The sequence below is a fragment of the Python bivittatus genome, unplaced genomic scaffold (assembly GCF_059951505.1).
Source record: "Python bivittatus isolate LINGU-HERP-01145 unplaced genomic scaffold, Pbiv_v1 ctg000080_np1212, whole genome shotgun sequence".
NCBI lineage: Eukaryota > Metazoa > Chordata > Lepidosauria > Squamata > Pythonidae > Python > Python bivittatus.
The window spans coordinates 86,573,574-86,598,278 of record NW_028277035.1 but is presented as its reverse complement, the minus strand read 5'-3'; the positions used below and the strand labels follow the sequence as shown (position 1 = coordinate 86,598,278).

Below are 24,705 nucleotides of genomic sequence, written 5' to 3'. Positions count from 1 at the left end.
TGTGGGGCTGGGTTTGGGGGTGGTGGAATTTGGGGAATTAATTGTTGTTTTATAACAGTTTTTAATAGTGACACACTTCTTTTAAGGCTACCACTATAGTTTCTATGCATTTCCTATCATAAAATGAGGAAGGAGAGTAATGATGATCAAAGGGACTGTAAAAAGGGAAATCAGAGGCCACATGTAGCCTTGGAATGGCAGGTTGCCAACCCCCAGATATAGGTTATCTCTAATGGGGTCAAGGTTGAAACAACTTCAACTTCTCTTTCAGGACAGAAACTGTGGTTGAGAAGTTGCTGACCAACTGGATGTCCATCTGTCTCTACGCATTTGTAAGGGTGAGACATCCATCAATCCCATTATATGTAGAAGGTCAACATATATATCATGTATTTCTCTGCTAGGTAGCTAGCTCTGAATGGTTGACTACATAAACCTCTGCTCTGATAATGCCAGGGACCCCTTAATTCTCAGCTGTCAAGATCTTGATGGAGGAGCACAGTGAGAGATTCAAGACTCCAGTGTCCTCTTGTGCATTAAATATTGCTAAAACAGATGAATAAGAGTCTGAGTTGGCTCTGGATCAGGAACAAGACATTCTAGCCAAGTTTTTTTTTTTCTTAGTGACATGTTGACATACTGGGAACAGTCAGACCTGTGAAATAGGAACCTATGCAGTGTCTGTTCTTGGCACCCTAGTATTTAGGTTGAGCCCAGACATTTTTAATACTGATGCAAGCAGGCCAGTTGCTGACTGAAACAGATTTTACTCAGCACCAAGCCACTTTCTTATGAAATGAATTATTACCCTTCAGTGTTTTCAGACCCAGATGATGCTTTTAGTACAAACATACTTTCCTAGGATCTCTATCATATATTTGCATGGTGCTAATGTTGGCATTTGCACATCAGACTGGGATTTAATCTGCTGGATGAAAGCTAAACTTGGGCACTGAACCTGGCTTGGTGGGAGTCATCCACTGGACCCATTTCTTGTATAGGGCTAGATGGTCAGAAATGGAAGGTGGAAACTTGAGAGCATCTGGAAGGGTGGTGATGAGGATTTCTCTGTTTCTCCACTAGGACTCTGTTGGGGAGCCCCTCTATATGCTCTTCCGAGGTATCAAGCACCAAGTAGACAAGGGACCTGTGGACTGGGTAACTGGGAAGGCTAAGTACACCCTGAATGACAACCGACTTCTCCGAGAAGACCTGGAATACCGCACACTGGTAAGGGCTACTGATGGCCTGTGAGGAAGAAGCACAGCTAGAACCAGACTTGGACCACACTGTCAGCTGCATGCTTCTAGCCATCTTCAGAGTCCAGGTCCCTTCTTTCGTATCTCCATCCTGTTCCTAATGACCTTGCCATTCTTAGCAAGTTGCCCTTTTCTTTTCTTTTCTTTTCTTTTTTTTTTAATATCAATTTTATTAAAAGTTTTAAGGAGAAAATAAAAACTAACAAAAACTAATACAGAGTAAAGAAAGAAAAAAGGGAAAAGAAAGAAAAAAAGAAAAAAGAGGCGAGGAAAAAAGAAATAGAAGACGCTTCCGATTTTCTTTGCAGCAAATACAAGTATGATTACAAAGTTATCTCTAACTCTAGGGTTACAAAAAGAAAAGCTCACTTTTTTCTATTATCTAATTTTTTTCTAATCATCAAAACCACAAATCATAAATGCATTTTTTTGTGTTTCATGCAAAAAGTCTGTAAGGGGTTTCCAGTCAACAATAAATGTAGATATTGTCTTTTCTCTAATCAGGGAAGTCACTTTAGCCATCTCTGCAAGTTCCATCATCTTCACCAACCATTCCTCCATTGTGGGTAATGCAGAACCTTTCCACTTTGGAGCATATAATCTCACTGCAGTTGCAAGTTGCCCTTTTCAGGCTCTGTGGATCAAGCCAGCCTTCACCCTGGCTAACCAAGCATAATATGGGGTGGAAAATGGTGCAACTATTCTTGCCCAGTCTACTCCAACCTGTTGCTTTCCGTAGGATGTTAGATTTCCATTCCCACAGTGGCCGTGCTGTCTAGGAATCCTGGGTGCTGAAGCCATAACGCGCCTGCAGGGCACTAGGCTGGGGAAGACTGTACTAAAGCTTGAGCATCACTTTTCACTTTTTTTCAGTTTAAATGATATTTGACTACTTTAGTAAGGCTGGGTTCACATACTAAACTGAGAGGAAGAAAATACAGTTACTGAATCCACATAACATAGTATGCTCAGCCAGACAACGTGGTTCCCATAGCATGTGAAGACAGGGACTGGATTCCAAAAGTACACTGAATTGCAAATGACCAGGACCCATTTTAGATTAGTCTAGCAAACTGTGCAAATCCAGCATGCTAAATGTGTGCTCCCAACCCCATATCGAAAAGATTATGCACAGGGAAGGTGTCAGAATCTCACTCACACACAGTGGTTCTGTTGAAAATGATTCCCCGCTCCCAAACGCATTCCCTTCTGCAGCTTAATTGGAGCAAACGACTTCTCTGCAGAGCCAGCAAGGTGTATTGGTTTGGATATAGAATGACAGAATTCATTTCCCTGTTAATCCATAACATTTACTTGGTAACTTTTGGGCAATCAGTATCTCCCTTTCTAATCTATCTCACAGAGTGGCTCTCTTCATGCAGCGCTGTTAACTGAGTCATGGAGGGGTGGGGTGAGCAGAAAAACGGGATCAGATATCCCAGCCCTCGGAGCATTGGATTTAGCCCCAGACAGACCGGTCTGTGAATTTAACTGCTTCCTTGGTCAACTAACCCTTTCCCCCTCCTTTCACTGAGATGAAATTCTGCAGTGGCCTCACAGAAGCAGGGCTTCTCTAAGCATTCAGTCTCTGCTGTGCCACTGCCCTGCACAGCCCTGTGTGAGAAGAGTGGAAAAGCAGCCGAAGTGAGGGAAGGTTTATTAGCCCCTCCTCACCCCAAACTCCTCTGCAATGTCACCTGTCCTGCTTGCAGCACTGTGGATATTTTCTCAGCGGTTTTCATTCTGGCCAAATCTTAATCATGACAGGGAGTGGGAAGCCACCCTTCCACCCTCCTTTGCACTGGCCGCCTGATGGCTGATCGAGTCATCTGCAGTTCTGCATGGCTGGCACATGCCAGTTGGGTCGTGGGGGAGGAGTGTTGCATCAGCCATGAGCCAAATCAGTGACCATGAGGATAAAAAAGAAGCCACGTGTACCTCCAATTAATTAATCCAATTTTAATCTAAGAGGACAGAAAGAACCACCAGCACTCCTGTGGCTGCCAGGAGCTAAGGACAAGGAGAATACACTGGAATCAGTTGGTCTTGATTTCTTGTTTTTGCAGACGTTAACTGCACTGTCTCAAGCTGGGAACACAGGGGGAGGAACAGAGGGCAGCCAGGGAGTGTTGGTGAAGGGTCTGGATTGCGACACAATCACCCAAGTGAAAGAGAAGATCCTGGACCAGATCTACAAAGGGACACCTTATTGCCATCGACCTGACCCGGACTCGCTTGACTTGGGTGAGTCAAAGATCAGGAATGGGCGCTGGAAGGGCCACCTTGAGTAAGACCCCCAAAGTGAAAGTCCACCTGCCAGCCTCCCATGTTAGCATTATCCAGGTTGCTAGGCAACTGCAAACAAGTACTCCCATCCATTTCCGAGGCAATCCGAATGAGCCAAATGAGCCAATAGGAAGCCCCTGTGGGGAAGGTCACCTGACTGATTGTAGCCAATGGCATGCCGGATGAACAAATTTGGAACTGCTGGTCTCTGCACGGTGCTGTTTCCAAACAAGCTGCTTCTTGTTTTTTCTTCTTTGTGATGGCAACAGAATGGCGGTCCGGGCTGGCGGGGCACCTCATCCTCTCTGACGAGGACGTGACTTCGATCGTCCAGGGCAGCTGGAAGCGGCTTAACACGCTGCAGCACTACAAGGTGAGGAAAGCCCTCCTACTCTTTTGGCCTCCTCTGCATTGGGTAGCTTGGTTAAGGGTAAGACAGCCTCCTGAGAGCTCCAAAAAGGGAAGAGGGTTAAGGTGGGGAGTCTTTTGGTCTCTTCTGACTCAGGAGTCCATGAAAATACTCTCCCTTAGAACTAGACTACTTAGAATTAGTCACCTTACCTTCAGACCACGTTTCCATGGATCCCAGTATGGTTTCCTCTGATTGGAATCGGCTCTCAAGGTGATCAGGCCAAGTTCTTGTCCCTGATCTGCTACTTGATCATTTTTTGAAAAGGAGAAGGCTTCTTGTGAAAAGTTGTCCTTGCACTAGACTCTGATCTTCCATTAGATGCTAACCACTCTGAGATACAGCCAAGTTAGCACCTGCAGATATGCCTACTCAATTTCTGCCTGCTGTCAGGTCTTCTCAGTTTCCCTTGCTTTGTTTCTAAAAGATGCTAGCCACTTTAAAGAGGAGCAGGAGCAGCACTGGAATAACAGTCCTTTTAAGAAGTTCCACATAACTGGCAAGAAGCTTAGGATTGTAGATAAATGATCTGAACTTCGGCCTGAGGCTCATTGAAGTTGAGAAAAGAAGATATAACAAGGCCTTCTTGAGTCACAAACACTTGAGATGAGGAGACTGATGGCATACCAAAAAAAAAAAAAAAATGACATTGCTCTGTTTCAGAGCAGGCAGCCAGGAAGTCTACTAAATGACGGAAAATTGACAAGCTTAAGGCCACCAGGAAAGGAACGCTATTTTGCACAACACACCTGCAATGTAAACAGCAGACCTAAAGCAATTATAACCCAAGAGTGTACATTTCCTTCCTCTATTAACATTCAATCACTTTCTGATGAAGATGCCAACAGTGTTATCACTGGGACTCCTTCTCACAATAAACATTGATCAGCACCAGCATAAGACTATATTCAGGCAGTGGTTGCCTACAACCCATACGATAATCGCTATTTTTGAAAGGCTCTTAATCACAGAACAAAAAGTATTGCTTGAAACAACATAAAAGAGCACTTGGTACTGTAATATAAGGGATGCCCAGACTGATGAACAAGAGGAGCATAACTGCTCCCCTGTAAGATCAAATATAGTGACTAGTAATTGGCAGCTCCCCCAGCCCCCTGCCATGGTAGAGTGTTCCAACTTGTCTGTGTGGAAATTAAACTTAACTACATCAAGAAAGATTGCTGGCTGGATAGCAAAGGAATAATTAAGTCCCTTGGCAGCCTGTTAAGATGTAATCAGTGAGCCATTGATCTAAGAACAATAGTTTGGCTTCCTAGCGCACATGCACACACCCCTTTCAGAAAGGATTCTCCTTACATTCTGTCAAGTTCTGCAAGGCTGGCAAGCTCAGGAAACAAGAACCACTTGGATTTCTAGAAAGACATTTCTTGCTAGTAGCAGAACCTTGAAAACCTGCCAGAGCAATTCTTCAGCTCAACTTATACCTAACATCATTAATGTAGAGTTACTCTGGGTCTCTGTCTCATACTTCCTCCCTACCCTGGACTTAAAAGTCTATTGTCTAACTGCCCTGTTACCTCCCTTAATTGCCTCCTCTGTACTCCCAAGGTCAGTTAAGCATTTCATCATACCTTCAGACAACATCTTATCCCAACTAATGCTGCTGTATCTGAAAGGTTCTTGGCCAACTTCTTTATTATTCCCATAAGAGTTTTTAAAGATCAACCTTTACAGCTAGTCCTCCAAGGCAGAGTAAATAAGGAGAAAGTGGCCCATCACTGGAGGAGCATCTGACCCTGTAGATAAGTGTGCTGAACCTCCATGCCTCCAGCATCAAACATCTCCCCCATACTCCATACGAGGTAAGTAGGAAGGCTGCAAATACTGGCCCACCAAACACACCTTTTCGTGGAATGGCAGACAACCCTCTGTCAACTATTGGCTGGCTTCCCACAATATGATGCACTTACTGCTCAGTTTGGAGTTTGGACTGGGAAGTAGCAATAATCATATCCATCTATAAGAAAGACAACAGACAAGACATAACTAATTACAATGGTACCTCTACTTACGAACTCCCCTACTTATGAATTTTTCGAGATACAACCAGCTCCAGCCCCAAAAATTTACCTCTACTTACGAACTCGCCTCGACTTACGTACCAGATCCGCAGCCATTTTCCGCTCGTTCCACGTGGTCCGCGGCCATTTTCCGCCCATGCCACGTGGTCCACGGCCATTTTTCCGCCCCTGACACGTGGTCTGCGGCCATTTTTCCGCCCTGCTGCGTGGTCAGCAGCCGTTTTTCCGCCCCTGACACGTGGTCCACGGACGCCGGAACGGATTAATGGTAATTACATTGAACCTTATGGGAAAATTTACTTTGACTTGCGACCAACTCGACTTGCGATCAGAGTCACGGAACGGATTAAGTTCGTAAGTAGAGGTACCACTGTACAGGCTAATTAGTCTGCTGAGCATGATCACTAAACTATATGCTAAGCACCCAAAGATTAAACTTCAAGATTGAATCCGAGAAGATTACTGGAGATAAACAAGCTGACTTTAGGGAAGGCTGGTCAACTCTTGATAAAATACTTGTTCTTACCCAGAAGCATCTACAAAAATGGAAATCTCCCTTATACATGGCATTTTTGGATTTCAAGTTTGCCTTTGCTTCTATCTCTCGATGTATTTTGGGGGGAAACCTCACAACACATTGATTGATAAGCAGCCATTTTTAATTTTTTTTGCTTCATGATTTTGTTCAATTTCCTACAAGTGAGATGCTCTCTACAAGGACTCCTTTCAGACAGAATAGCCATACAGAGAGAGATCCATTAAATTTGCAACCTTGTTCAATCTATATATTAATTCAATGGCATTAACCCTCAACAGTCTTGATTTCCATGCTCTCAAACTGCAGGCTGCAGGATACCCATCCTTGTGTACGCAGATGCTGCTACCATTGTATCTCAAACTCCAGTTGGGCTCAGAAGAGAATGAAATCTATAATCCTTTTCGCAAGCAAAGCAAGTTAACCCTTAATTGTCAGAAATGCAGAACTATGGCCTTTGGGAAAAAAACTAAAACCTAGATTATAGAGGAGAGTTGAGATTGAGCCAGTTGACAAGTTTTAAGTAGCTTGGAGTGGTTTTTGATGCCAAAGAGTCATGGAAAGTGCACACCTCTCAGGTGACATTACGATCTTCAGCCACCATTAGGTGCTTCTGTTTCTCCAAAGGTGAAGAGTTAGTTCTGACCAATTGTCAAAAGATTCACTCAGATCTTTTTCAGAACACAGGTGGGAATCTATACCTCAAAGAATACTGTGGAAGTGGTGCAAACAAAATTTTTGAGATTTTGTTCTAGCCACCCCAAGCTCTGTAACCATCACTCTCAGACCTCAAGTGGGGATGCCTATAACAGAGACTACAGTCTGCAAGCTGATGGTCAATTACTGGCTAAAGATCCAGTTCTTCTCCACTGGCTGTTAACTCTTGTATGGGCAGAGGACCATTCTCCAGGCTGGAGGGAGGCTATAGAGTCCAAGTTAGCATCTCATGGACTCACAGCCAGGTTCTTTTTTGTCCTGGGGTGTGAAAAGGCCAGACACATACCCACTCAAAGGATAGATGATATGGAGGACCAGCTGGACATCAGTAGGATGCCATATAACGGTGGAACTTGGATTTCAAGCTGACCTTGGATGCCAACAAATAGTTAACATCTTTCACCTTCCCCAGGCTGAGGAACAACCTTTTCTGAGCATGGCATACTGTATTACCATCAACACCTCTATCAGATACTCTAAAATCCCCTTACCCAAATAAGTTTGCCCTTGTGGTTTAGAGAAAATTAAGCCATTGCCCCTGTATTGCTGTACTGAAATTTGTATAGGGACACAGAGTCCTCTCATTTCATCTCTTCTGGGACAGTATTCAGGACAAACAGACCATTGTTGTATAAAGCTTCTACTTTCTGATTCTTACATTAGTATTACTGTCACCATGGCTAGGTTCTGTGTTGCTGAGGTTAAAACGTGCCATCAAATATTATATCCCTGATTATTAGGTTTTAATGTTTTTTTTAACCTATTGATTACAGTAAAGTACGTACATATGAAAAGCCACTCCAAGTTTTGCTTTGACAGTGGAAAGACAGGATATACATACATTTCCTAAAATAAATCAGTAGCTGCCATTAACAGCTACTGCGATCATCAAATAAAAAGGCTAGTTTCAAAAATAAATTCTTCACAGGGAAACCCTAGCCCTAACCCTTAGTATTTTGGGGGTGAAGCCTGCCCTGTCCTGTCGATCTCCAAGCATTTTAAAGTATGGATCCTGCTGAACTTCTTTGTCCTGGGGAGTGAAAAGGCCAGACACACACTCCCTCAAAGGATAGATGATATCCTTTCTACTCTACTCTAGAGCTTCTACTCTAATTATATCAAAAGTCAGAGGAATTAGCACATGAGGAGACGAGATGGTTTTATGTGTCTAATCTCCAGTGCCAACTTCCAGATACTTTTGCTGGAAAACAATGCAATAAGATGTCGAGTACAGAAAGCTGTTTAACCCAAGTGTTTTGCTCGTGCTCAGGTGCCTGACGGAGCCACTCTTGCACTGGTTCCTCGAATGACCAAGCACCTTCCCAGGGAGAATCAGGATTACATCCCTGGAGAGAGTGAGTGACCCCGACTCTTATTTGGTGGTTAGGGAAAAATCAGGTTGGGCGGGCTAAATGGGCAAAGGAATGAAATGGACTGGAAGTTAATTCCAAAACCAGTTTGGAGTAGCACGTTAATTTAAGAAGAAAGAAAATGTTCAGCTGGGAAATTGGGCAACTACCATCTGACAATCTACTGCAAATCATCCAGAGTGATCTTCTGCTGGCTTGTGTTTTAGAAACTCCTATGCTGGAGGATGCAGATGAGGGTGGCATGAAGCTTTGGCACCTGGTGAAGCCGACCGAGGAGCCTGAGCTACCTAAACATCGGCGAGGGAGCCTGCGGGAACGGGAAAGAGCCAAAGCCATTCCTGAGATCTATCTAACTCGCCTCCTTTCCATGAAGGTAAGAAGGAATCCAGTCTTTTCTATCGGTTCCCAGCCATTCTTTCAGGCTTTAATTCCATCCATACAATCTTTGAAGGAAGCCCCACTGAACAAATAAGACTTTCTTCTCCATAAATATGCACAGCATTACAGTGCCAGTCTAGTTTTCTTGACTTGATCTCATCTACACAGATGTTTTCTGGGAATTTAAATGGAGGGCAAATTAGGACAGATAAAAGGAGACATTTCAGCACACTGGGCATAGCTACTCTATGGGATTCTTTGCCACAAGATGCAGTGATAATGTTAGGGGAGCTGAGAGGTTCCCCAATACAACATACTTCTAAGGGCTCTGTAGGAAAAGGTACTTAGATAGATGCATATTGTTGCTTTCCAACTCAGTGATAAAAAGATTTTCTTATTAGTGGAGATTAAAAAAAAAAAGTGGTTTGGCTTAAGAGATCCTCTGAAAAAGAATTCCTATAGGAAATGCCCAGCCATTTTTTTCTTCTCTCCTTGATCTATCAGGATTCTAGCCCACAGAATTTGTGATTTTCTTAGCCAGTTTCCCTTTGGATCAGAACTACATGGTAGGTTATCCTTTCCCACTGACACATAATGGAAGAGTCCATCACATCCAACGGCTGGTTCTATGATTCTAAGCTTTTCTTCAAGGTCTTCACTGCTCTTGTTTTTGTTGGCCCCAAAGGAAACTGTGCCATAACTTGGCCTGACTTGTGCTATATTTGCTTGTAGGGGACACTGCAGAAGTTTGTAGATGACTTATTCCAAGTGATCCTCAGTACCAATCGTCCTGTCCCACTGGCTGTGAAATATTTTTTTGACCTGCTAGATGAGCAGGCACTGAATCATGGGATCACAGATCCAGAAACCATCCATATCTGGAAGACAAATAGGTATGCCATCAAAACTACTGGAAGCTACTTCGCAAAAGCTTGATGTCTTGATTGTGCTATTTATTGTCTTGCTCTTCATTTCCCCAGAGAAGAGAATGCCCTAGCAAAACTCTGCAGGTACCCAGCCCAAGATCATCTTTGTCATATTAATAATCCCTATTTTACAGTTAGAGTATATAATACTCAGAAAATTATGGGCCAACCTAGATGTGATGGTGAGCATAGCACCAATGGGAGGGGGGTTTTCTCTAAGACTAAAGCAATTAGTAGAAATTTTGTAGGTACTGCAGCGGGGGAAAATAGGGTAAACCTCACCGTTTCATGCTGTATAGACTTGATTAGACTGTAAATTGCACTAAGTGGAGAAATTTCACATCATGAAACTGACATGTTTTGCATGTACAGTAATAACAGATTCTTAATTCACTGGCTTCACTCCTACTCCCAGGGTACTTCATTTGTAGACAGCTCCAAACTAGCCATGATGACATCAATACAATGACCTGGGCCTCGTGACATCATTGCACAAATGACATGATTGTGTAATGATGCCATGACACTATACAAGTACATAACTGACATCATTTGAATCACTGTGTTGTCATGGACATGTCATCTCCCAATCTCCTCTTGTAAGAGATCCTGCTGAATGCTATTGACTGAGCATTTTTTCTTCCTGCAGTCTGCCCTTAAGGTTTTGGATCAACATCATCAAGAACCCCCAGTTTGTATTTGATGTGCAAACATCAGATAATGTGGATGCTGTGCTCTTGGTCATTGCTCAGACCTTCATGGACTCCTGCACCATCGCTGACCACAAACTGGGTCGGGTAAGCCTGGAAGAATGCAGCTTATAATGCTTCTCTTTAATGTTAAGAGAATCTGGAAGTGATGTCCCCCAAATGGTTACTTCCCAGTGCAAGAAGTGTGTGATAAGGGATCCAGGCTTTTCCCTCAAATGGGCTGGTTTCATGATTTGATCTATACCCCAGCTTTCTAGAATTCTACAAGGCTTAAGGCATCCAAAACCCAGAGCAAAAAGGCTGAAGAATTCAACTCCATGAACCCCAAAAGGTTTCTGGAAACCAGAAATAGGGTGCTAGATAGGGGAGCCCCTGTGGTCTACTAGCCATTGGCTGCCCATCCCTGCTTTAAAAGATGGAGAATTAAATAGGAGCTTGTCCTAATCCAACCAGAGGAATTGTATATTCTCATGTCTACCATTATTTTGCAATTAAAATACAGGCATCCTTGTAGAAATCTTGGGACTTAGAAGGAATATAAAGTGGTTTAGGTAGATTTGGTTGGCTGTGTACATTTCAGACATTCAAAGTTTTGTTTGGAAATTATCTCACTCTGGCAAGTTGCTAGCCCTCATTATCATGCATGTCTAATTTTTGGACAAGTTTCAGAATCCAGAGAAAAATTGGGGAATGATTCCTTGGATAAAGAGATGAGATGGAAATACTCTGCCAATCCCTCCAGTGATAGCTTTTTCTTCTTTCCTCCTCATTCCCACCTGAGAGGGTGTTAATTATTTTCATTATGTGTAAAACTTCCTGGGCATTAATTAACTTCTTGCTCCTTTGGTGGCCTTTTCAGGATTCCCCAATTAACAAGCTGCTCTATGCTCGTGACATTCCACGCTACAAACAGATGGTGGAAAGGTAAGGAAGAAGATTCAGAGGGAGGCCAGATACATACAGAGTAGGTGAACAGGCAGAGGACAAGCTGAATAAAATAATAATAAACCTTTCTCTTCTGCAGGTACTATGCAGATATTCGCCAGACCATCTCGGCCAGTGATCAGGAGATGAATTCTGCCTTGGCGGAGCTATCACGGGTGAGAAGCCTCCTAGCTACATCACTCATCTTTGTACATGTTCCTAGCCAAAGCATTTATGAGTGCTGTTCTTAGAAGCAGCATTAGCGCCGAGATGATCATCTTTTGCCACTTCTGTCTTCATGATTTCATTACTGCAATGCATTGTACCTGGGGCTTTCTTTGAAGATCATTCAGAAACTTCAGTTTATCAAAAACAAAGCTTCAGGGTTGCTCATTAGAATTGGCTGATAAAGTCCTAGGAAATCAGTGCTTGTTAGCTGTTTTGGTTGCCAAGCCATTTCTCCATCCGGTTGGAGATTTCTAAAAGCCTGAATGGCTGGAGGGTGGTGGTGATAGGGGTGGTGCTGAAGGTATCTCAACGTATCTCAAGGAACCTCTCTTCATTATGGACTTGCCCAGGCTTTTTAGTCATTTTTTTAGGCTGTTCTTTGGATTTCCTCTCCATGTGAAGTGAAGCAAGTGTCTGCAAGGGACAGACGTCTTCAGGCCTGTTCACTGAAGTCTTTTTGAAAGAAGTCCCTATTCCCCCAGGCATTCCTCTAATTTATATGCTCACTCTCCCTGAGTGGAGGATGTGTTATGTTTTATAGCAAATCTGGGCTGTTTATTACTTTATTCTTTTCATGCTGCTTTTTTGTTGTTGTTGGGTTTTTAATCTTTCTAGTAATTTGGTAATCCACCCAGGGAAATTGAATTACTGCATAGATTAGAAGCTCATTCAGCAAATAAATAAATTTGAGAGAATTAGATCATGTTTCCTGAACCTCCTCTCCAGATATATAGGACTGTGGCCTTCCCTGTGGCATCTTGGCAAAAGAGATTACCAAGAAAACAAGGATTAGTTCAGATAATCCATAGGCTGCAGCCCTCACTCTGATCATGTAGTCCTTGTTCATTCCCTGGCATCTCCAGCTAAAAGGCTCAGATAAGATATGATGAGAGGCCTCTGCATGATATGGACTCATCTGCTTTAGTGTAAGACAGGTCACATAGAATCTGTGACTCTTGCGCTGGCCTGCCCAGTATGCAACTTGATCTACTCTGAACATGGCTTGGTAAGGCAAATAGAGCAGCTTTGGCTTCCATAACTAAAAATAGCTGGTGTCTCTTGGTTACAGAATTACTCAGGTGAACTCAATTCCTTGGTGGCTCTGCATGAACTCTACAAGTACATCAACAAATACTATGATCAGGTGAGGTTCCTATTTTCCTTCCAGCTTGTTTTTCTTAGGGTTGTAGAGACCCCACGCCCATCTTCCCTACTCTGATTGTGGTGACACATGAGTACACAGAAGAATGTGGCTGTCTTTGGGTGCCCTAGTGGCAAAGCAACATCTGCAGATGGGATTCCACCAGAGCTTGGAGCACTGGTGTCTAAGGAGAAGCAAGTAAGCAATTTGCTGCTTCCATTCTGTCAGACTGAATTTAAAATTCCCCTCCCTCCATCCCTCAGACATTTGTTTTTGTATTTCTCCTTGGCTTATGAAAGGGTCAGTAAGGAAAGGAAAACTGGAGATCCATTGGAGTGCAGGGAAGAATCCAGTTCTCCAGATTTAAAGGAGCACATTCCACAGTTAGAACAGCACCATCAAAAAGGCCCCATTGCTAGCAGAAGCCGGCCCTGTATCAGGCAAGGAAGACACCCAGAACAGGTCCGGTCAAAGCTTCTGAGATTTGGGAAGGCTCAGATTACTGTCCCTGGAAAGCTGGGTCTCTACAAGCAAGAGATCACCCTTTGAGGTGTTCTCCTCAAATATCTAGGCCTGATGATGAAGGCAATCATTGGCTTAATAGCTCTGATTCTGCCCACAGATCATCACAGCCTTGGAGGAAGACCCGATCGCACAGAAAATGCAGCTGGGATACCGCCTGCAACAGATTGCCGCGGCAGTGGAGAACAAAGTCACGGATTTGTGAGGCGTCCAAGGGACAGTTGGGTAGAAAGAGTACAGGCAGCACCCGCTGCCGTCCCAACCAGTGCTCCACGCTGAGGTGGAGAGAAGCAGCAGCAGATGGTCAGAAAATGCCAAGTGCAAGGAGTCTACGGTGCCAGAGAACTACTTTTTTTGTTACAGACTCTTTTGAAAAATAACACTTAAGTCATGATAATAATGAACTTGTTCCCAGAAGCCGAAGGGCTCCACCAGATGAGCTGAGCTATTTTCAGCCAGGAGGCCAGATGTTACGAATGTGCCAGGGGAGTTAGAGAACGGTGCAGCTGTGTGGGATGCTGGATCTTTAACACCCCCACCCGAAGAAGGAGGGGGGAACCTGAATTTGCATTGAGCTTCCTCTGGACTCTCTTGGATCCCTGGAGAGAGTATTCTGCTGGCTAAGCATGGGGAGATTCATCCCTGCCCTTCTTGCTGCGCTTGGAGTCCCTCTTAACACCCAACAACACCTACCTTCCCCTGGAAGTATTGGGGACAAGCACAACGGACAGAGGAGCAGGCAGAGGAAGGAAGATCTGGCTTACAGCTTGCCCAAATCCCTGAAACGTGGGGGAATCGCCTCTCTTCCTCAGCCATACCCACTCAAGATGGTCCTCAAGTTTCCTGGGTGTGCGTTCCTGTAGCTGCTGCTTCCGGCCCATGCCCCATCCTGCTTTCCCAAAAGCACAAAGGACACGATCCCCAGTGGCCTCGCCCTCCCAACGTTGAATAGGGGCTGCCAATCACCCTGCAGAGAAGGGGCAAGATCTGTGCAAGCTTCAAGGTTTTGAGGTCCTCCCCCCCCCCCTTTGTGTTAGCACTTCTCAAGTAAACATTTACCTTCAGGGAATTACTTCCTCCTAGACCAGTGTTTCTCAACCTTGGCTACTTTCAGATGTGTGGACTTCAACTCCCAGAATTCCCCAGCCAGCCATGCTGGCTGGGGAATTCTGGGAGTTGAAGTCCACGCATCTGAAAGTGGCCAAGGTTGAGAAACACTGTCCTAGACATTCGATTCACCCTCTTCCCCAATAAGACTTTCCAGCTTTTTCAGAGGCTTCTTGAAATGATGACAAAGCTGGCCACTTGCCCCTTTGATTTTTTCCAAGTCCTCCCTGGCAGCTTTCGTTATTTCTATGCCTGTGGTTGTCCTGGCCCATTTTTTTTTTAATTTTTTTTTTTTTTGCTATGCCCTTCTCCTGTCTCTTTGAGAGCAGCTAGATTTACAGGCATTAGCAGATGATAATGTTTATCTCCATGTCATGAGAAGCACCATCTGCTGATTTTTGTAACTGAAACTGCTGTTAAAGGGCAGAGGAACAAGCCAGGCAGAGCCCCCTTTTTTGGGCCAGTGGACAGCTTTATCTTCAATTAAAATTAAATTTCAGCACCGGTTGATGCATTGTTTAATTGTTCCCCAGTCCTTTCTGTTAAGAGATGAGGCGAGCACATTGGCACTCTTGATTTCATTTCCTTTTCTCTTTGCCCCTTCTTCTTGCAATAGATGTGTCCATTAACTGTTAGTAACTCAACTCCAGAAGCAACCACAGTCCAATCAGCGGGAGATTGGGATCCTTGCTCATTAGTAGATTGCTCTAATACCAGAAATCACTTCACTTTGCCATTTGATATCACAAATGGCAAACCATCTAGTAGTAGTGCAATCTTTTTGGTAGGCTTCTGCACAACAGGTAGAAGTTCAGCAGGTGCAAGTACTCTCACTGTTACAGCCATAGGCGGCAGCTAAGAGGAGTTTTTTTATTGCTCCCACCTCTGCTGAGATACGCTAATGCCAGCTTTTGAGTTCAACCAGTTTTCAAGAATGTTGCTTGACTTTTTAAAAAATCTACATATTTGGGAACAAAAGTAAATTGATGGCTTGGGGAGCAAGCTAAATCTGATGTGAGAAATGTCTAAATGGGATATTTCCAAAGAGTTTTATTTATGTAATTATTTAAAATCAGCTACCAGTGAGGGGGATGTTGCTTGGATATAGGGACATTGCTGGAGGATAGTTAATCATTCTGTTCTATGCCATTTCCTAACTGAGTGCAGTCCTGACGTTGCTCTCATCCTGTGGGATTGGGGGGATGCAAACACTGTCTAAACTGATGCATGTTTTCACATGTGTAACCAAACATTCATTTCCAGACAGTGGGATTTAAAGGAGGAGAATCTCACAGGGTAGTGAGGAAACTGAGCCACCATTTCAAGTCCTATTGAGATCACCCATTCCCCGCTCTAGCTATTTTTGAAAGCTCTTCCTATGCCACAGCTGACTTGGTCCCAAAAGAGTCAACCCCTCATTCCCAATGAAGGGTAGAATTAATATCAGCTCGAGCGTTTGTGGTTTAAATCTCTGTCTAACCATAACCTTCCTGGGTGCCTTAAGCTGGCCATTTATCAGTCAGCCTCAGCTTCATGTTTATGAGAATGCCAATAATAATCCTGATTTATCTTACATAGCATTGTGAGATTCACTCAGATTCATTAGAATTCCCAGCCAGCAGGACTAGAAGAGGGGCAGCAAATGGGAAAGGCTGGCTATGTAAATACTAGAGCTAACCTAGCCACAAATGTCATCCATTAATGCAGGGTTCCTCAACCTTGGCGACTTGAAGATGTGTGGAATTCTCGGAGTTGAAGTCCACACATCTTCAAGTCACCAAGGTTGAGGAACCCTGCATTAATACACAAAATCTAGGATCACGCCATACAAATCTAACATAAAAAAAACACTTTATGGGTTAGCAACATTATGTTGTGTGAATCTAGCCAACTGTGGTTTATTCAACAAACCCATGAGTAACCAAAATATGGCTTAATATGCTGTGGGCTCAAGGCAGAGCCACACTGTCAGCTTTTCAAGGTAGGCCAGACTAGGATGCCCGAATTATGAATGCTAATTCTAATTTATGATAAGGTTTCTTTTATCTGACCATTGCCTTGGTTACAGCTCTTCTTCCTGTTCCTCAAGGAACTGCCCATTACACACACACACTGCCCTACTGCCCATTACACACACTACATTCCTATTGCCCATTACACACACACACACACACTCTCTCTCTCTCTCTCTCCCCCCCCCCCCTTACTTCTCATGCACTTTGGAGGAAACCGCACTGGGAGCATTACCGTTTCTCCTTTCCTGCCTTCGTATAGTCTACCTGAAAAATTGATCATGTTCAAGCCAGCTCTGAATTACACCCTTTGACTTTGACTCCCAAGGACATCACTTGAGAGACAGAACTGAAAGGAAGCTTCCATCTACTCCAGAGAACTGTGTTCCTCCGGTATGAGTCTGGCTGGCTTGTTCACATACATGCTAAATCAGTGTCTCTCAACCTCAGCTACTTTAAGATGGGTGGACTTCAACCCCCAAAATTCCCCCAGCCAGCATGTACTAAATCATAAACTAGCCGACCACATTTCAGCCTGGCAGGTTGTGCAAATTCAGCCCACATGCAATCCCAGTTAATGTGTAAGTATGTTATGTCAATACAGCCTGAGGATGCAATGGAAGCTTGATCTATAGTTGTGCTAGAGATGAATTATGGTTAGATCCCAGTCTCTAGGTATCTCAAAGTTAAACACGTAAACAGAAGAGCACTTTTGGATCAGACCTAAGGTCTTATCCAGGTCAGCATCCTTTTCCTCCTTAGTGGCGAGTCCGATGCCTCCGGAAAGTTCATGAGGAAGAAGCCCCTGGTTGTTCCTGAGCTCCTGGAGGTACCCCCTTGCTTTGAAGTTGGAAAGCAACAAATAGCAGTCAGGGCTGGGAAAGAACAGCAAAGGTTTTAGGGTGCACCGAGACACGCCAGCATATCCAAGCCAAGAATGCTTTCTTGCTCCATGCGAATGAGACGAATCCCGGGGGCCCACATGCACCACCATCTCTGCTGTTAGGAAACAACCGTAGATTCTCAGACAATTAGTAGGAGACTATGGTTTGTTCAGACTCTTGCTCCTGCTGTCCGTTCCAGTCACTCCCTTCTTTCCTCCACAGATGATTGCTTTTTCAGAAAGAGGTTGAACATTACAACTGCAGTTAACCTTTATGCAAATAGGAATTAGAGAGCCAGTTTGGTGTAGTGGTTAAGGTATCAGGCTAGATTACAGAGACTCTGAGTTCTAGTCCTGCGTTAGGCACAAAGCCAGCTGGGTGACCTTGGGCCAGTCTCTCTCAGTCCTAGCATGGAGGAGGCAAGGGCAAACCACTTCTGAAAAGCTTTGCTGAGAAAACTGCAGGGACTTGTCCAAGGAGCCTCCGAGAATCAGACACAGTTGAATGGATTAAAAAAAACTAGGAATTGTATAAAATTCCTATACCAACGGGTTCATTCAATGCCTCTAGCAGCACGCAGGACATAGCTGTATTTTTTTTTTTTTTTTGGTCTCCTGAATCAAATCATCCACAGCCAGACAGGAAGCTGTGTGAGAAGGACACGGAGTGTTTTGATCTGAACTGGGAACACTCAAAATGGTGTGTGCCATTTTGAGTGTTCCCTGTTCAGATCCAAACATCCTAATGCCCTTCTCACACACCTTCCTCTCCTAGTAGATGCAGGTCAACCTAGGATTCATGAGTGCTCTTGAAGCAGAAAGGAATGTAGAAGTTGCATCATCCTCTTCTTTTCTCGGCTGGCCTTTGATGGGTATTTAACAGCAGGCTGAACCGCAGATACGGGTAGGTGATCGTGCTTCTGTCCCCGTGCCATGGAAAGCTAGACCTGCTGAGAGCAGCAGATTAATAACCACGCTGGACCACAACAGGGCTTGCTTAACAAAACAAGGTTGCAGCTGCTCCCCTCTTTCACAGCAGCAATGCTGTTGGAGCAGCAGCTCCTAGCACGATGCCTTAGTAACTTACCACCAGCAAGATATGTTGTTGGGTCCCCCCCACCACTCCTGTTTACATTGCAGGAAGGACTTCCAACCTCGGAGGCTACAGCTGGGAGAAAGAAAATGCTGGCAGCAGCTAGGGAAGAAAAGGCTGCCCAACCCTGAATTTTGGGAGAGTTGCAAAGGTGTCGCGGCTTCTGTTCTGGCCTCTCGCATTCTGAGCCAATAACCTGCCTTTTCTTTTTGCATCCTGGTTCAGCCCCCCCCCCCCCAAATCTGCTCTCTTAACTGATTGGAGGATTAGGTCGTTATTAATCTGGAAAGCTTGATGGACAAGCCAGCCTGGTTTCGTTATGTTTGTTGTTGTTCCATAGTATAACGTCATTGTAGATACTGCTCTGAGCAAAGTAGGAATTTTATCATGAAATGAGAAGTTTTGTCTGTAAATAATCGGCTTAGATTCCAGATGACTTTTATTACAGAGCAAAATTCTTACATGGTAATTCAATAAACTTTAATATACAACACAGAATGCGGCTCCTCCTCCTTGTTAATTGGCTTCCTTAAGAATGCATTAGGTCTTCCGAGCGGGATGTGAGGAAGAATCAGTGGCTGGGTTTTTACTGGATTTATTTCTCCATTTTGTGCAACAAACGTGCATAAAATTAGCAGGTAACGGGGAAGACTGTCAGTTCACTTGCACGAAGTTCTGATGGGTCTGTATGAGCTATTGCAATTTGTTAACTGTCATTTATGACATACAGTGGTGCCTCAGGTCACCAACGCTTCTGTTCACGAACAATTCGGGTCACGAACAGCACCGTTCGCAAAATTTTGCCTCCGTTCCCAAATGCCGGATCGGGTGACAAACAGGATCCGCGGCCATTTTCCCTCCCGTGACACGTGGTCGCGGCTTCCCATAGGGAGGGGGACTCTCCCTCCAAGCAATATCCACCTCCCCACCCGCCTTCCTGTCCTCCACGCCAGAAGTCACGTCGAGCAAGGTTAGCGTTCTCTCTCTTCGTGCTGTACTTTGTGTCATATTTTTGCGGTTTAAAAAAACAACATATGGTTCAGAACGGATTAACCGTAATTACATTATGGGGAAATTTGATTCGGGACGCGATCAAAAATCGGTTGGCGACCAAATTTGGAGGGGTCAGAACGGATTAACCGTATTTACATTGAACCTTATGGGAAAATTTGATTCGGGTCGCAACCAATTCGGGTCGCGACCAGAGTCCCGGAACGAATTAAGTTTGTGAACCGAGGTACCACTGTATTATTATTTGTAAAACAATTGCTGTGGTTTGTTCAATAAACCACAACTTAGTGGTTGTGAACCCAGGCCCCATCATGCTTTGAAGCAATTGTGGACATCATCTTTAAAGCAGAACATTGACAATCTGAAATGAAGTCTTGATGAAATTGAAGAAACCAGTATATTTTGCTGCTGGGCAAAAAATGATTAAGAGGCAGTGGTCAGGTTCACACATGCTGAAGCATAACATGATTTAGTTTTGGCCTAATCTGTGTGAACTTAGTTATTCTGACTTTATAAACCATGTCTTATGTTTTAGTGTCCCGGAACCATAGGTGACTCCTGAAATCCTTGGGTATGGCCAAGTAAACATTTATAAGGTTGTAGTTTTTAATGTGGCAGACATGGGAAAGTATGAAATATTTGATTTTTGATTATGTGCCATCAAATTGATGTCAACTCTTAGCAAACATATAGCATGACAATCTATCCCTAACCTCTTCTTTCAAGTCTCCCAATGGTGCACCCATCGCCACTGTAGCTGAGTCCATCCCCCTTGCTGCTGGTCGTCCTCTTCTTCTCTTTCCTTCCACCTTTCCCAACATTAGAGCCTTCTCCAGAGAGCTGGGTCTTCGCATCATGTGTCCAAAGTAGGAACATTTGAGCCTGGTCATTTGTGCCTCGAATGAGAACTCTGGGTTGATTTGTTAGATAATCCATTTGTTTTCTTGGCTGTTCACAGTATTCTTAGGAGTCTTCTCCAACATCAGAGTTCAAAAGCATCAATACTTTTATTTATTTATTTTTCAAATTTGGTCACTGGCCATCTCACTAGGAAGTGGCATCAATGCTCTTCCTATCCTGCTTCTTTAAAGTCCAACTTTTGCTTCCATAGGGTGTCACGCGGAATATCATGGCTTGTACAATTCTGATCTGTGTAGGTAGAGACACATCACAGCATTTGAATACCTTTTCCAAAGCCTTCATGGCTGCTCTACTGAGTGTGAGTCTGTGGCGTATTTTTTGATTGCTTGTTCCTTTACTGTTGGTGCTTGATCCTAAAAGGTAGAAGCTACCCATAGGATAGGAGAACAATGGCATTATCTGTACTTCACTGTAACTATAATGAAACCAAACTTAGTTTTGGTTTTGGCCCCTTCCCATGGCAGTTTGGACTACAGGCTTTGATGTAGAAAAAGTTGGGCATTGTTCATTCCCATCCGTGGGTGATTAAACCACAAACATGCTACAGCTTAGTATGAAGAGTCAACTCAGCTAAAGTTGATCTTTATTTGAAAGTCTCAGTACATAATGGAGTAAATATATTTTCTATTGCTTTAAATGGTAGGACCCAAAGCAGTGGGAGTCCAATTAGTATTTTAGGGTTGGGCTGTGTACAAGTTTTTTTTTTTTTATTGTTGTTGTTGTTGTTGTCCTAATTACAAGTATGAATATCCATCAAAAAGCTTCAGTATAACTTTTTCAGATTATTCCACTCTAATTTCATTTGTTCTCGCATAACCTTAAGGTTACCAGATCTGAACTGCAAAGCGCCTGACAGCCACTAAAACATTCTCTTTGCTGCCATCAAGTGGTGGTCCGGATTTTTGCCGCCCAGATCAGGTAGCCCTAATAACACAGGCTTGCCTCGAGGAGACGCGACCCAGCATTATACATTCCTGGCTATGTTATAACTTGCTGGCTACAACTCCTGCCAGCCATAATGGAGATTGTGGGGCCCGGACGCTACTTTCCGAAGTGGCCTGCCCTAATCCTGCGGGAAATGCATTCTCCGTCCGAGCGGGAGGCGGTTCCCTGCCTCATTCTCTTCTCCCTCCTGGCGCTCGAAGGAAAGAGCGATGCGGGCGCGCCGGCTGTCGAGGCTCTTTACAAACGGGCGAGGGAGGGGAGACGCCCCGCAGGGTCCCCGGACTGCACCTTTCCAGCCCGCGCTCCCCTGCAGGCTCACGGCCGCCTGGCCCTCCTCCTCCGAAACGCGGAGCAGACCCGGAACGACGCGCGGCCGGCGCCGCGTCTCGGAGAGTCGGCGAAGCCGCGCGCCTGGACTCGCTTGCCTGGCTTACGAGGGGAGCCCGGGGGCGGACAGATGCGGCGGGAGAAGCTGGCTCATTTGGCCTGACAATCACGAATATGGGGAGGGGGCCGGGGGGGCGGCTAAGGCAGCACTCTGGATGAATAGAGTCAGCGAGGCAGGGGCGCTTTCCCCGCCTAAGGGTCCTCTCGGATGGCGCAGGAGCGACCTTTCTCCGCATCAGACCAAACACGGCGCGTCCCTCCCCCTCCCGCGTCGCCGCCGCCGCCGCGCTTCTGCTCCGGATCGTTTGAAGAAGAGGTGCCTCGTTTGGGCGACGCAGGCGCCGATGCGCCACGCTTCACATCTGCCCGATTTCCCCCCGCCTCCCCCCCCGCCCCCGCGAGTTCGGATGCGCGCTGGGTCCTAGCGTCAGCAAAGGGGAGATCCGGGCGCTCTCCCCGACAGCGGATGGTCCGTCTAAGTTGTTCTGTTGCTTTGTCGCACCGCAAAGGATTTAGAGAACGGGATCCGGGGCGCTTGCGGGATGTTCTGCCTCGTGGCTTGAAAGCGATGCACAAGGACGGGCGCCGTTCAGCCCCCTGTGGCCAGTCCAGGCCTGTTCAGAGGCAGAATCAATGAACAATCGTCTGATGTTAATCCGCTCCCGGATACACCGAAACAGTTCCAGTGACTCGGCTGCCATATTTAGGCTGCCAAAACCAGACGATCGCTAGGGGGCGGCCAAGGGTTTCTGTGTCTCTTTGTCACCACCTCGTGGCCATGCGGGTGTTTGCAGCCCAGATAAACCTAGTCCTATCAAACGAACTCTCATATAAGACAGCTACCCAGTGCGGCAGTGTGTCTCAACCTTGGCAACTTGAAGATGTGTGGGCTTCAACTCCCAGAATTCCCCAGCCAGCATGGCTGGCTGGGGAATTCTGGGAGTTGAAGTCCACACATCTTCAGCTTGTCAAGGTCAAGCATTGTAGTTCCATGGTTGGGCTAGAATTAGAGAGACCCAGGTTCAAGTCTGCACTCAGGTGTGGGAATTCATCGAGTGACTTAGACCCACTCATCCTCTCTGCCCACCTTGCAGGGGTGTGGTTAGGATAAAACGAAGGGAGATCCATACCCCGAGGTCTTGGTGAAAAATGAGCGAATAAATAAAGCAGAGTGGAACAGCTGTGTTTTGCAGATGTCCAGACCTGCATCTGACAAACATCCAGGGTCGAGCTGTCTTGAAGTCACCACCAGAATCAAAGTCAGCTCTAAAGGGAAATAAAATCCATGTATTGCTGGGGAATCATTGCTATTTTGATGTAGAAAATAATAATAGATAGAATGAAATAATAGAATAAAATGAGCATCTGAAACTTCGTGCATGTCCAGGTGGTGGTCCTTACCTAAAAACGTTTTGAAAAAATAAGAACTGTTTGCTGCTGCCCAACATCTGCAATTCACTGGCTGCAATTCCATACCCAGCCACTGGGGGTCATTTGGCCCACCAACTCAAGAAGGAGAGGGGCTTTTTTTTTGTAATAACTTTATTAAATTTTTAAACAAGAAAGATAAAAATGAACAAGAACTAATATTTAAGATAAAAGAAAGAAAAATAGAGGACAAAGCCAAAAGTGCAGAAAGAAAAGAAAGAAAAAAGAAGTATAAAGAAATGACTTCCAATTTTCTTTTACAACAGTTATAGACATAAATTTAAATTGAACTCCTACTGTAAGGTTACAACATAACTTTCATTTTTTATGTCATCTCATATTTTTTCTAATCATCAAGCCCATATATCATAATTACATTTTTTCCCTGTTTCACACAAAAGGGGTTTCCAATCAGAATTGAACTTAGTGTCTTTTCTCTAATTAGAGCTGTCACTTTCGCCATCTCAGCCAACTCTGTCATCTTCGCCATCCACTCTTCCATTGTGGGTAATGTCAAATCTTTCCACCATTGTGCGTATAAAAGTCTCGCTGCTGTTATCATATATAAAAACCAAGTTCCATGAGTTTTTTTCAACTCTTTGTCAATCAGCCCCAAAAGAAACATTTCTGGCTTCAGTTAATCTGAATTAATGTATGTATTTGGATCCAAAGTTTTAAAACTTTTTTACATGTCCACCAAGCATGATACAAAGTCCCCTCTTATTCTTCACAGATTCAAAGCACCTTTATACATTTTAGACAATTTTTCTGGTGACAAATACCAACGATACATCATTTTATAAAAATTCTCTTTAAGATTATAACACAATGTAAATTTCAGTCATTTCATCCACATATTCTCCTATTGTTCCATTTGTATGTTATAACCAAAATTGGCCCATTTTATCATGCATTCTTTCACTTCTTCTTCTGTTTCAAATCAGTCAATCAGTTTTCTCGATTGCTGTAAACTTTTTTTGGAAAACACAGTTTTAAATGATTGATTAAAAAAAAGTTGGTTTCTTTTTCTTTTGAATATTTTGTTCCCTTGGCTGTTGTATTTCAAGAGTTTTAAAGAGATTCATGCTGTGAATCAGGAAGCCTCCAAAGATAGCTCTTCCATGAACTTAATAAGGGGACTTTTGACAAGCTGGCCCATGTGCAAATCATGCAACTAAACTACCCATACACACACACACACACGTACACACAGAGAGACACTCATCTGATTCACACATAATGGTTTGCTTAACCATGGTTTATCAAATAAACCAGAAGTTGTTGTTTGCACACAATATGCTAAGCAAACACAAAACAAGCCACATTATCAGTAAACATGATGTGGAACCCAGATCTTCCCAAATGCTCACAAGATGAATTACTGACCCCAGTTTTTAAAATCATTTTAACTTGACAATCTCCTGCCATTACAATTAATGGCTGATGTTCTTAACTGGCAGGGAGGCGAGTC

The 24,705-nt window shown here is 44.3% G+C and overlaps 1 protein-coding gene across 5 annotated transcripts in view; it reads left to right on the top strand.

Annotated features, from left to right (window-relative positions):
• Nucleotides 1–19,040, top strand: part of PLXNB1 (plexin B1) — a 130,738-nt gene extending 111,698 nt beyond the window's left edge. For 4 of the 5 annotated variants that reach the window (XM_088134519.1, XM_088134518.1, XM_088134517.1 and 1 more), the window contains 12 exons: nucleotides 272–338; nucleotides 1,084–1,230; nucleotides 3,326–3,503; nucleotides 3,815–3,918; nucleotides 8,519–8,603; nucleotides 8,825–8,991; nucleotides 9,729–9,889; nucleotides 10,572–10,719; nucleotides 11,492–11,556; nucleotides 11,657–11,732; nucleotides 12,854–12,928; nucleotides 13,548–19,040. In XM_088134519.1, coding sequence (XP_087990645.1) covers nucleotides 272–338; nucleotides 1,084–1,230; nucleotides 3,326–3,503; nucleotides 3,815–3,918; nucleotides 8,519–8,603; nucleotides 8,825–8,991; nucleotides 9,729–9,889; nucleotides 10,572–10,719; nucleotides 11,492–11,556; nucleotides 11,657–11,732; nucleotides 12,854–12,928; nucleotides 13,548–13,652 — 1,378 coding nt within the window. In that variant the 3' untranslated portion in view covers nucleotides 13,653–19,040. Of the gene's footprint in view, nucleotides 1–271; nucleotides 339–1,083; nucleotides 1,231–3,325; nucleotides 3,504–3,814; nucleotides 3,919–8,518; nucleotides 8,604–8,824; nucleotides 8,992–9,728; nucleotides 9,890–10,571; nucleotides 10,720–11,491; nucleotides 11,561–11,656; nucleotides 11,733–12,853; nucleotides 12,929–13,547 lie in introns of those variants that run through there. The other variant, XM_088134520.1, reaches the window with a different exon arrangement.
• The last annotated feature ends 5,665 nt before the right edge of the window (nucleotides 19,041–24,705 follow it).